The following is a 12,600-nucleotide window of genomic DNA, read 5'->3' as shown; positions in this document are numbered from 1 at the left end:
CCATTTGCACACTTCTATCCACATTAAACCTACTAACAAACAACACTACTTACATTTTGACAGTTGCCATCCTTTTCATGTCAGGCGTTTCCATCCATAGAGCCTTGGCATCCGAGGAAAACCTGTTTATTTGGGTGCAGACTCTTTACAGAAATACACCACCATTCTTCACTGGCTTTAATTACCCCACCAACCTAGTTCAAAAGCAGATTCCTCAAGACATCACACCCAATTCTGGTCCTGCTGATACCTCCAAAAAACAACTTCAGAGCACACCAATGGTCACTCGGTATTATCCTCATCTGGAATGTGTTAATCCACTACTTCTACAAGGCCATGACTTCCAAAAATCATGCCCTGAAATGAGATCCATTTTGTTGGAGATTTTGCCCACCACACCTAAAATAGCTTTTTGTCACCCTCCCAATCTCCACAATATTCTTGTCAGATTCTATGCTCCTTCTGCACTCATCTCCCTACCCTATGGCTCCTATCCCTGTGACCGCACCCACTGCAAGAGTTGCCCCATGCACTCCCCCACCACCAGCCCTGTAACTGACAAAACATTTACTACCAAAGGGAGAGCCACCTGTGAAACGACATGTCATATACCAGCTATTATGTAAACACTGTTTGGCCTTTTGTATTGGCATGACTGCAATCAAATCATCAGTTATGATGAATGGGCATAGGCAGAGGATGTATACTGGCAGCACACAATATTCTGTTGCAGAGCATGCTCTACAACATGACAATCATGAACTGGGTGCCTGTTTCGCCACACATGCCATCTTGACTCTTCCCCCAAACACTAGTTTCTCATAACTCCATAGGTGGGAACTATCGCTACAACATGTCCTAGGTTCTCAGCATTTCTTCACAGTAACTATTAATTTCTTCACTTCCTTTTAGTTTTCTACATCTGTCATTTCCTTACCTGTCTATTTTTCACCATCCTCCTCCCGTCTCTGTTATGTACAATGCCTGTAGCTTCTGACACTTATTAACTAGTATATGATGTTTTAGCAGTAATCTCTGTCTTGCATATTACTCTGTCTCCCACCTCTAAGCTCACAGGTTGTCAAATATCTTCTAGTGCAGTCCCCAACAATCAGTCTTCCTTATCAGCCCGTCTGATAAGTCTCCCCTGACCTGAGGTTCTGGGTGACTTTTCAAAAATTTGCTTCTTTTCCTAGACCTCTCCAGTCTTTTTCCTTCATCCCTCTTCCTTCCCCTTCTCCCTGAAAAAGGAGCCACTGGCTCCGAAAGCTTGCCTTATTATAACCTTCTTTTATGTGTGTGTTTTGTCACCGCTTGCTGTGTAGATTTTTTATCTATCCGATTGCATTATACTATCAAAAACTGATTGTTTTCATAGTTACATAATTTAACCAGTGTCATAAATCACATAGACAGTTTACATAAGAAATACTAACCATTGTTTGCAGTAGCACACATTTTTTATCTATCTGATGTACTACTTTTCTTACAGTGATGATGGATTGATGGTTGTAAAAACCAAAGCTGGTTAAGATTGAACTTGAATGTATATGACTGATGACTACAAAAATGGTTTTCTTCAAATATTTAACAGCTATTGCAAGTTACTTATACAGTGTAACAAAGGATAATTTTTGGAAATTGGTGGATGGGTGTCTTCCCATCTACTCTCCATAACATAAGAAATAATGCATCACAGTATCTGTGAGATAATGCACATGTTGATTCATAAGAAATTTTGTAATCACTTGTGCATTAGCTTTATAAAACTCCAAACCATTGTGTGCTGTGACTTGACTAATGTCCTTGATTGATATCACACATATTAATGTTACTGTGTTGCTACTTACCATTTCATTATGTTTGGTGCACATGGTGGCTTTCATCCGCCCAAGTTCCTACCATTTTTAAATATTTTAACCAGTCATATCCATTCTCTTGTTTATGGATGGGTGCTTCATATTGGTACAATGTCAAGGGCTGAATTCCGTAAGGTGTTACATCCTCTGTGTACAGGTGCAGTACTGTTTGGAGATAAAATTTAGCCACTGGCAAAGATAGTAGGCTGAAGCATTATAATCGATTTGTTAGAGAATGATGTTGTATTTCAAGTGTTTCAGAAAATAAATAGAATGACAAGAGGAAAAATGTGTGTTTTAAAACTAATACCAAGGAAAGGGGAGGATTAATGTAACATGTATTTAGAGAAGAAGTCACTGATGCAGGCTATTGATTGCTCACCCTCTCAATTTCCCATTTCAAAGTTGTTAACACTCCAGTTCTGTCATCGGCATATTCATTATGAATTAAAAATAACTTTTTTCACCATCTGTTGGCCCTGTGAAGAGAGGTATTTAAATAACAACGAAACATATCCTTGACGAACATAGAAAAGTAAGCCTTGTGTAATTCCGAAAGAAAGTGGAACATGTTTTCTTCCCTCAGAATTAAGCGCGTGAAGCTTGTATTAGGGATTGTAATACCATTAATCTAGTGTTGTGTTGTACCAAATGAGGTACCGTCGTGCTGATGTCGTTGGTCTTGCATTTGGGGTGAGTGAGGATAAAATCTCCGTGTTTTTCATCATTCTCCCAAATAAGTTATGGTGTACATAGGTTGGGTCCGTAGAAAAGTAAGTGGATGCATTTCTTTCTTATACTTGATTATCCAAACTTGAGTTGCACTTCTAATGACATCACAACCAACAAGAGATTAGATTTTGCTGTTTTCTGTTCCTCCTCCTGTGCTGCAACAGCGACCTGTCAGTTAACAACCTACAGTGTGGAGGTTAGAGGAGTGGACTGCAAAGAGAGGCTTTCAGTTTTTGCAGATAAGTGTGTGTGTGTGTGTGTGTGTGTGTGTGTGTGTGTGTGTGTTCATTTTAATCGTTCACATAATATTTTTAATTTAACTGACTTACATATGAGGGATATCATTCTACATTTTAAATACTCAGTGAGGTCTCTTGAGTCCAGACTGTAATGGTTACAACACTTGGAGAGACCTGAAAGCCAGAACCCAGAAGGCACTGTATATCTTAAAGTGCCTTAGCCACAGGTCTTGAGGAGCAGACGGGATGCATCTGCTCCAATTTTATAGGGCTTTCTTGCACCCGCAACTAGACTGTGGGACCACAACGTATGGTTCAGCAAGGCCTCCCTAACTGACGATTATTGATGCTATCCACTATGAGTAAATTAGGCTGGCCTGGGGTGCATGGACGACAAGGCCCATACCGTCTCAATGCTGAGGCTGGGTAACTCCCACTCACTGTCCAGCAGCAGCTTCTCAAGGTGCATCAGCCATTTAAGTTTCTCACAGCTCCAACTTCATCTGCATACCATACTGTTGCTCATCCACTGCTGGAACGCCTTTTCTCCAACTTTCCATGTGCAACAAGGTTGTTTGGTATCAGTGTGCAGTATGTGTTGGAGTCATTTAGCATGGAGCACATACAATCCCAAATCCAGGGTTTTAACTGCCTGCCACCATGATTATTGCAGAGGCACAGAATAATTTTAGATTTGGTACAATACAGGAGAGATTTCCCCTCCTGGATATGTTTTTAATTCATTATTTTATGATTTTTAACTGAAACACTGTCTTTACAGATGGGTTGAAATGGGAGGACTCTGTTAGTTACTCTATTGTTTTCTCTGATCGTGTCCTCAAAGCCTGAATGCCTCTAGACTTTACTGTCTTTAACGCAGTTCTCGCAGGCACTGGAGCAGATGAGGTATGCTTCGAGTGTTAAATTTTGGTCTGTTCCAATTCTTTGAGTGCTGTTCACTCTCTACAACGCTTGTACACTGCAAATAAAGTAGTCCAGAATATTCAGGATGCCCTCCTCCTACATGACTACTCTGCAATTCACATTTAATTGCTTGGCAGAGGGTTCATCGAACCACAATCATACTATCTCTCTACTATTCCACTCCCGAACAGCGAGCGGGAAAAACGAACACCTAAACCTTTCCGTTCGAGCTCTGATTTCTCTTATTTTATTTTGATGATCATTCCTACCTATGTACGTTGGGCTCAACAAAATATTTTCGCATTCGGAAGAGAAAGTTGGTGACTGAAATTTCGTAAAAAGGTCTCGCCGCGACGAAAAACGTCTATGCTGTAATGACTTTCATCCCAACTCGTGTATCATATCTGCCACACTCTCTCCCCTATAACGTGATAATACAAAACGAGCTGCCCTTTTTTGCACCCTTTCAATGTCCTCCGTCAATCCCACCTGGTAAGGATCCCACACTGCGCAGCAATAGTCCAACAGAGGACGAACGAGTGTAGTGTAAGCTGTCTCTTTAGTGGACTTGTTGCATCTTCTAAGTGTCCTGCCAATGAAACACAACCTTTGGCTCGCCTTCCCGACAAAATTATCTATGTGGTCCTTCCAACTGAAGTTGTTCATAATTTTAACACCCAGGTACCTAGTTGAATTGACAGCCTTGAGAATTGTACTATTTATTGAGTAATCGAATTCCAACGGATTTCTTTTGGAACTCATGTGGATCATCTCACACTTTTCGTTATTTAGCGTCAACTGCCACCTGACACACCATACAGCAATCTTTTCTAAATCGCTTTGCAACTGATACTGGTCTTCGGATGACCTTACTAGACGGTAAATTACAGCATCATCTGCGAACAATCTAAGAGAACTGCTCAGATTGTCACTCAGGTCATTTATATAGATCAGGAACAGCAGAGGTCCCAGGATCCTTCCCTGGGGAACACCTTCAACTACATCGAGTGGGAAGGAGGTGCCTTTCTCCTGGGGAGCGAAAGGAGGCATGTAGCAATCATCAGTTATTTCAGTGTGTTATCCTCTGTATGCTATTACCTCGCTGTTGAGATACATAGTTATGCGTCGATGGGAAGATGAGTGGCTGGAAGTGGCTGCATCTAGTAGAGCCCACTACATAGCAATGTCTTTGCATAGGCCACAGTTCTGTGACTCATGGCTTCTTGCTGTGGCGAGAGTACCCTCCAGTGTGTGGTGCTTGTGACATACAGATCACTGTACATTACATTTTACTAGACCAAGTGGCAGTGGCAGATTTTCTGGCAGTTCTACCCTCTATTTTAAGTGAGAATGAAACAAATGTGGTTAGAGTTTTAAGGTTTTGTGATATGTCCTCGGATTTTAGGGAAAGGTTCTTAATGTATTAATAGGGTGACTGGCTCCCCATGTCATTTGTAAGTGGTCAGCCAGTCACATTTCCCTGTGCCTTTCTTTTAGCTCTTCTGAGGTTTTACTTCTGTTTTAATCCCTTGTATAGCACCTTTCACCCTCCTCCGTTGTACTAAGGCCTGTAAGATAGAGTGATTGTGTGGGTTAATGCAAGTGAGGTGGGGATGAGTGTATGAGATATTTTATAGGTTTGCTCCTCACGCGCGCGTGCACGCACACACACACACACACACACACACACACACACACACACACACACACTACATGTGACTCCAGTATTCTTTCCATTCTTGCTTTCTTCATTTTTATGGAAGATGATACAGGTGCGAAGTGCATCAGCACCACTACTAGTGTGGAGGCATACAGTTGAGGCAGTTTATTTAATATAGGAAACTGTAGAGAAAGGGAACTTCGTTGTGGTATGTTTTCTTTCAAGTCAGAAAGGTTACTTATTTTCATGTTTTAGAAGGCTGCCTATACTGTGTTGGCACATGGCCTTACAAGTTTTATTTCATGGGATTTTATATATATTTGTTGTTGCTTTGCTGAAAAAATTTGTCTTTTTTGTCATTGTGTTGTAAAAAACACATATTTTCTATAGTCTGATGTGAAATCAAAACTAGCAGAATTATACATCCACAGGGTGAGAGAAAACTATCATTGGTAAAGAAAATATTTTGTAGTAATTTTACGATGTGTTTTTCTTAACTTTGTTTGAAAACATATTTCCATTCAAGTCTAATTAACAACTGGACAAGGTACACAAGAGCTCATCAGAACTTTCTGTTCTGCGCTTCTAACTTATTTTGAAAATAGTATTTTGCTACAAAGCTGACCTTGTGTAGTCAGTAATTAAAATTGCCCAGTGAGATGGCACACTGGTTAAGACACTGGATTCATATTTGGGAGTACAACTGTTCAGAACTCTGTCCAGCCATCCAGATTTTGATTTTCTTTGTTTCCCTCATCAAATGCTGTGATGGTTCTTTTCAATAAGACATTATCCATTTCTTACCCATTGTTCACCAATCCAAGTGTGTGTTGTGTTCCCTCTCTAACAACCATGTGATTGGTGGGAAGTTAAGTCACAATCTTTTTCCTTCTTCCAAAGAATGTACATTGTCAAAATTGGTACAAAATGTAATAGTTTTCACTCTTCTGGCATTATATTTTGAGGCTTGATGCAAAGTATCAATCAGCTAGATCTTGTAAATTAAACCCATAACATTAGAAGAATTATTCTCATGTTATTCTGTGCTCTGTAATACGAACATTAGTGAAAGAGAGAAATGTTTTACAACATATGCCCACATTACATTACATAAACATATGACAATAGTGCCTGCAGTTTTGTGGGGCTTCTTGCTCCATGCTGGATGTAATTTGGTGCTGCACACTGAAATGTGTCCTCTAGATGCCATTTTTATATCACACACACAGCTCAGATCAAATTTAAACCTGTTGCAATTTTTGAACTGTGTTCATATTTACTAAGAATTGTTCAATAGTCACAAGTATATTTTACAATACTTTTTCTTTTCTCTGTAGGTTTCGTCTGAAACAGGAGGAAGCTTGGACTGATGTTGATCTGATAAATTCTTCTATACTTGAAATATATTTTCCTGTAGATACCATTGTTATAAAGAGACCTATCACAGATGAATATGCTGAAGGAGAACCTATAGGTTATCAGGCAATTGTTCTGGACCCTAGTCCAGAATGCACTGCAAAACTCCTAGCATTAGCTGTGGATCATATTGACATCTTACTAGAGGACTGGTACCCTACTCTCGGTAATACTCCAATGACTGATTCCATCAGATATCTCTTTGTGTTCTCATTATCATTGGTGAATAGCACATTTCTCATTTGTAGCTAATAATAGTTATGTTACTTGTCATGAATGACAGGAACCAGGTTTGTGCACACCTCAGAAGGAAAATTCCTGGTTACAAGACTAGTACCTTGTCCGAGGTGTCTCGCATCTTTGGGAGACATGGATCCTATGCAGCGTATGGAGAGCTGGCACAGTCATGATCCTAATAACTTAGGAGTAGGTCCAAGAAGCTTGGCAGAGGTAAAAATAAATTATACTGATCATTTTGAACATAGAGAAAGAATTTCACTGTAAAGAGGACTGCCATATTCTAGTTGTGTATTGCAATAAAATATAACAGAGATAAATCATTGGTAATTGTTGTATAATAAAGAGAAATGTTAAACTGGATACATATTTTTGGAGGTACTTATTACTGTATAAAATATAATGTCCAATATAGCTGGTACATCCTTGGTGTTTCGTGAATGATTCAAAATATTGGAACAAGGTGTTTTGCAAGTAAAAGTACAACAAGGGTTAAGTTTTTTACTGTATTGTAAAAATTCTTCAATTTTTATCAACTGAGATAGGAATACTCTTTTGACATGATGAAGTTGCCAAAGTTTGCGATTAAAAAGAAAAAAACAGGATGACAAATGTGCTAAATATTTACACTGAGAATACTATCGATGGTTTCACCTCCATTCCCACTTAAACATTACATTATATGTAACCAATTAACTGTGATAACTATTGAGTCTTGTGATTTCAAACTAAATACAAGATCTTCAGGAGTTTTGAAGAACCAGAAGAATTGGAATGACAGTTTGTAATAGATAGTATGGCTCCTTTAGAAATCATGGTCAGAAAAAATTTGCAGTATGTGGAACCAAAGGGACCAAAGTGTAACAAAGATGACTGTAGGCAAAATTAGAAGCTAAAGAAAATGTTCTTAGGTTGAATTTTCTCATGTTGAGAAATCAGAAGGAGTGATCTGTTTTACTTGCTAAAAAGTTTCTAAAGCCAATATCACATAAATACTCTGAAAAACTACTGCAGATACACATCTGGAACATGTTTTATTAGATTCACCAGAATCAATAACAACAAAATAAATGGAAATCATGCTTTACTTTAACCTCATACAGTTTCGTGATGGCTTCGTATTAGCGAAGTTGCTAAATTTCAGGCAAAATTAACTGTAACTCCATAACTAAACGTTTGCAGACCTATGTTTATATGAACTTTTTCCTTTAGTTTTACCTGTAGAATAACATATTAAAATATTTGCATATCTTTGTGAATCACCCTGTATAAAGGTTTGTCATAAATCATGGAAAATCCAGGATGGAATGTAACAATATTATGAAAAAGATTATTACTATCACCATATAGCAGAGATACTGAGCCACAGATAGGCACAACAAAGAGACTGTCAGAAAGTTAGTTTTCGACCAATGAGGTCTTCATTGAAAATAGACAACATACACACACATACTCACGCAAATGCAACTAACTCACACATGATCACAGTCTAAGGCAGCTGAAGCTATACTGCATGCAGCAGCACATAACGGGAGAGGCAACTGGGTGATGGGGCTGAGGAGGAGACTAGGGTGGGGAGGGAGAAAGATAGCAGGGTAGGGGTAGGGAACAGTGAAGTATTGCTCATGGGAGCATACAGGTACAAGGGGGAGAGAGGGTAGGGCAGCTAGGTACAGTTGGGAGTTTAGCGGGAAGCGAGACCACTACCACACGACCACGAGCTGCAGACAGTGGCAACAGGAAAAGGGTGAAATGGGTAAGGACAATAACTAAAGAAGGTTGAGGTCAGGAGAGTCACAAAAAGTATCAGAAAAGCTAGTGTTGGTGGGAAGGATCAAGGTGGTACAGGCTGTGATGCAGTCATTGAAATGAAGAATGTTGTGTTGAGTGATGGGCTCAGCGATGGGTGGTCCAGCTGTTTCTTGCCCACAGTTTGTCGGTGGCTCTTCATGTGGACAGACACCTCTTTGGTTGTCATGACCATGTACAAAGCAGCAGAGTGGTAGCAGCTTACCTTATAGATCACTTGAGTGGTTTCACAGGCTGCCCTGCCTTTGATGAGATAGGTGATGTTTGTGATCAGACTGGAGTAGGCGGTGATGGGAGGTGTTGCATCCAGGTCTATTACAGGGTTATGAGCCATGAGGCACGGGACTGGGAGCAGGTAGGGATGGCCGAGAATATTGTATAAGTTCGGTTGGTGGTGTACCACTGTGGGAGGGGTGGGAAGAGTAGTAGGTAGTACATTTCTCTTTTCAGGGCATGACAAGAGGTAGTCGAAACCCTGGTGGAGAATGTAATTTAGTTGCTCCAGTCCTGGGTGGTACTCAGTCATGAGGAGAATGTGCTACATTTTATATGTGTGACAGCTCGGCATGAGGTCCAATTCAAAATGAACACATTTTATAACAAAAAATTTTGAAGACCTGAAGATGGCAGCAAAGTCTGTTCACACTGGTTGTTTGTAAATGAAGTTGCAGAGGTTGGAAAGATGAGAAAAGACCAATAAAGAAAGGGGGGAAGAAACAGTAGAAGGAAATCCATGAAGAAGTGAAAAGCCACTGGTATGAACGAAACCAAGCAAAGTTCAATATTTTATTCATAATGGATTTAGCAGTGACAATTAATATTTATTTATTGTGTGTGGCACCATTACTACAGTATCTACTTTTCTAGTGGGTATAGAAATCATGTATATTAAGTCAAAATTTTAAAAAAAGTAATATTAAAATAATAGTGATAAACACTAATTGTTGCTTATTATAATGATAATGTGAAGTACAGATAGATGAATAGAATTCTATATTGATTTTGATTTGTTGAAAAGGCACTACATCAGGCTGAGAGGGATCGCCAATATGGACCACAAGTACGGAAGTCACAAGAAAGTTACACGTCAGATGTTGATAGTGGTGTTGGTCCTGATAGCACTGGCTCCAGGTATAACTTTTATGTCACTTCAGTGATCTTGTGAGGAAATTTTAATTATATTCTTTTTCCTTTTAACACAGCTGACAAAATATACACTGATCAGCCAGAACATGATGACCACCTACCTGATAGCCAGTATGTCCACTTTTGGCAGAAATAACAGCAGTAATGCATCATGGCACGGAAGCAATAAGGTCATGGTAGGTTGCTGGAGGAAGCTGGTACCACATTTTCACACCCAAGTTACCTAATTCGTGTAAATTCTATTGGAGGGAGGGGGGGGGGGGGGGGAGAGGAGATGACGAGATGACGAGCTCTGACACCACGTTCAGTCATATCCCAGGTTTATGTGATCGGTTTCAGTTGGGGAGCCAGCACATCAATTAGAACTCACCCCTGTGTTTTTGTAAGCATTCCATCACACTTCTGGCCTCGTAACATGACATACTATCTTGCTGGAAAATGCTACAGCTGTCGGGAAACATGATTGTCATGATGGGGCGTATGTGGTCTGCAACAAGTGTGCAATATTTCTTGATTGTCATATTGTCTTGCATGAGCTGCACTGGACCCATGGATGCCCATGTGAATGTTTCCCAGAGCATAATGGAGCTTCCCCCACCTTGTCTCCACTTACAGTACAGATATTGAGAAAAAAGCTACTCTTCTGGAAGACAATGGATTCATGCCCTCCCATTGATGTGGTGATGAAGGTATAGGGATACATCAGATCATGTAATGCACCGCCACTGCGCCAGTGTCCACTGCCAATGGTCACATGCCCATTTCAGTTGTACTTGCCAATGTCATGTGGTGTTAACATTGGCACATGCACAGGAGGCTGTGGAGGTGCATCGTTAGTAGTGTTTTTTGCACTGTGTGTTCAGAAACACTTGTATTCTGGCCATCATTAAAATCTGATGTTAGTTCTGCCACAGTTTGCTGCCTGTCCTATTTTACCAGTTGGCCCAGCCTATGAGACCTTATATCTGTAATGAGGTGTGGCCACCCATTCCCATGACATCTGGACATGGTTTCACCTTTGTTTCACCATGTGTTGAAGACACTCACCACAGCATTCTTTGAACACCCAAGAAGTTGTGCAGTTTCCAAAATGCTTGTTCTGAGCCTCTGACCCATCATAATCTGTTCTCGATCCTACTCAAATAGATCGCATGCCTTCCCCATTCTACTCACAGACAGCGTGCTCAATGGTACTACATGCACCATGTGTGTGTCTAACTAGCAGTCATTCCTTGCCAGGTGACCTTGCTATCGCCTGGACAGGTTTATATTGATAGTAGGTCAGTGATCATAATTTTCTGGCTGATCAGTGTAAATGCTGTTCTTTGAGCATATTCGTAGCTTAAAATAACAATATTTTATCATTCTCCTTTTAATGTGTAGAATAAGTCTTACTTGGTTATACTTAAAGCCTATTTTACACGAAGACATTGGGTTGCGCCGCTCGTTGCGTGGAATGAGTTGCATGCAGATGAATTCATATTTGACTGTAGACACGGCGAAACCAGTATACATTTCAGTTTTGTCATTTTGTGGGTTCATAAATTGTGTCTGAAATGAAAGTTTTGGCAGCTGCATGTTGCACGAGTTATGATGGAGTTAAAACTTGTTGCATGGGATCGCTGCATAAGAAAAAAATAAGAAACGTTTCGATTCGTGACTGAATGAAGGAAAGATGTCAGCCCTGGAATAATTTGTAATGGGAAGACCCATCTTAGAATGTCACCAGTACTGTTCACGTTTCTTCTGAATAGAGTTCATTATGCAATAATGAATAAAGGTACTGTTATGCATGAAGCACTGTCGCCAGAACTGAAATTACATATCACATGTCAGGCATTGCAATCGAGAACACTCGACATGCCATATGATGCGGCTTTAGTTGGTGATGATGCTTTTTCATTAACACCAATAATTATTTACATTAACAGCACTAATTATTCAAAGCAGGCCACATTAAGAAGAGAATAGTTTGCAAACTATGCTCTTGAAATCTGTACAGTGGCAATATTTCAAAATTCAAACATATGTGAATGGGGAGCACTGTAAATAAGTGAATATTGAATAAAGAATGCAGCTTCTTGATTTGTGTAGCCTTCCCTCCTGTCAACAATATTCCTTAAAAAAAAGGTTGGCCAACTCAAACAATGGGATTTTAGTCTTGTAGACAAGAGCATTTCCACAGCTATAATTACATTTACTTGTATTTTTCTTAATTCAGTTTTTGCTCTGCATCTCAGATATTGTCAAACTATCTGTGTTCTGATCACACGTGACGCTCTCAGGAGCAGCAATATATTGCTTATTTTTGTAATCGGCATCACTGAAATCTCACAAACACCTACGCAAAGCATAGATATCCAAAAAGCGAACATTATTCTCCGTTCCTCATTGCATATTTCAGTTTGTGTATGCTCTACGAACACATATAACCTCAAAACTCATGCAACTAGTGTCTCCAAAGTTGGAACATGCCGAAAGTGTTTAGTTTCACTGATGAGTTGCACAAATATGCGATGCGCATGTGCAGTGGCCAGTGGTGCATTGCCTGCAACCTAGTGTCATCATGTAAACAAGG

The 12,600-nt window shown here is 39.9% G+C and overlaps 1 protein-coding gene across 5 annotated transcripts in view; it reads left to right on the top strand.

The window, feature by feature from the left end:
* Positions 1-12,600, top strand: part of LOC126346074 (leucine-rich repeat serine/threonine-protein kinase 1) — a 365,038-nt gene that overhangs the window by 290,926 nt on the left and 61,512 nt on the right. For all 5 annotated transcript variants that reach the window (XM_050002156.1, XM_050002155.1, XM_050002159.1 and 2 more), the window contains 3 exons: positions 6,752-6,996; positions 7,114-7,280; positions 9,895-10,007. In XM_050002156.1, coding sequence (XP_049858113.1) covers positions 6,752-6,996; positions 7,114-7,280; positions 9,895-10,007 — 525 coding nt within the window. The remainder of the gene's footprint in view (positions 1-6,751; positions 6,997-7,113; positions 7,281-9,894; positions 10,008-12,600) is intronic.

This window comes from Schistocerca gregaria, chromosome 1, assembly GCF_023897955.1.
Source record: "Schistocerca gregaria isolate iqSchGreg1 chromosome 1, iqSchGreg1.2, whole genome shotgun sequence".
Taxonomy (NCBI): domain Eukaryota; kingdom Metazoa; phylum Arthropoda; class Insecta; order Orthoptera; family Acrididae; genus Schistocerca; species Schistocerca gregaria.
The sequence above is the reverse complement of the archived record's forward strand: the minus strand, read 5'-3'. Positions and strand labels throughout refer to the sequence as shown.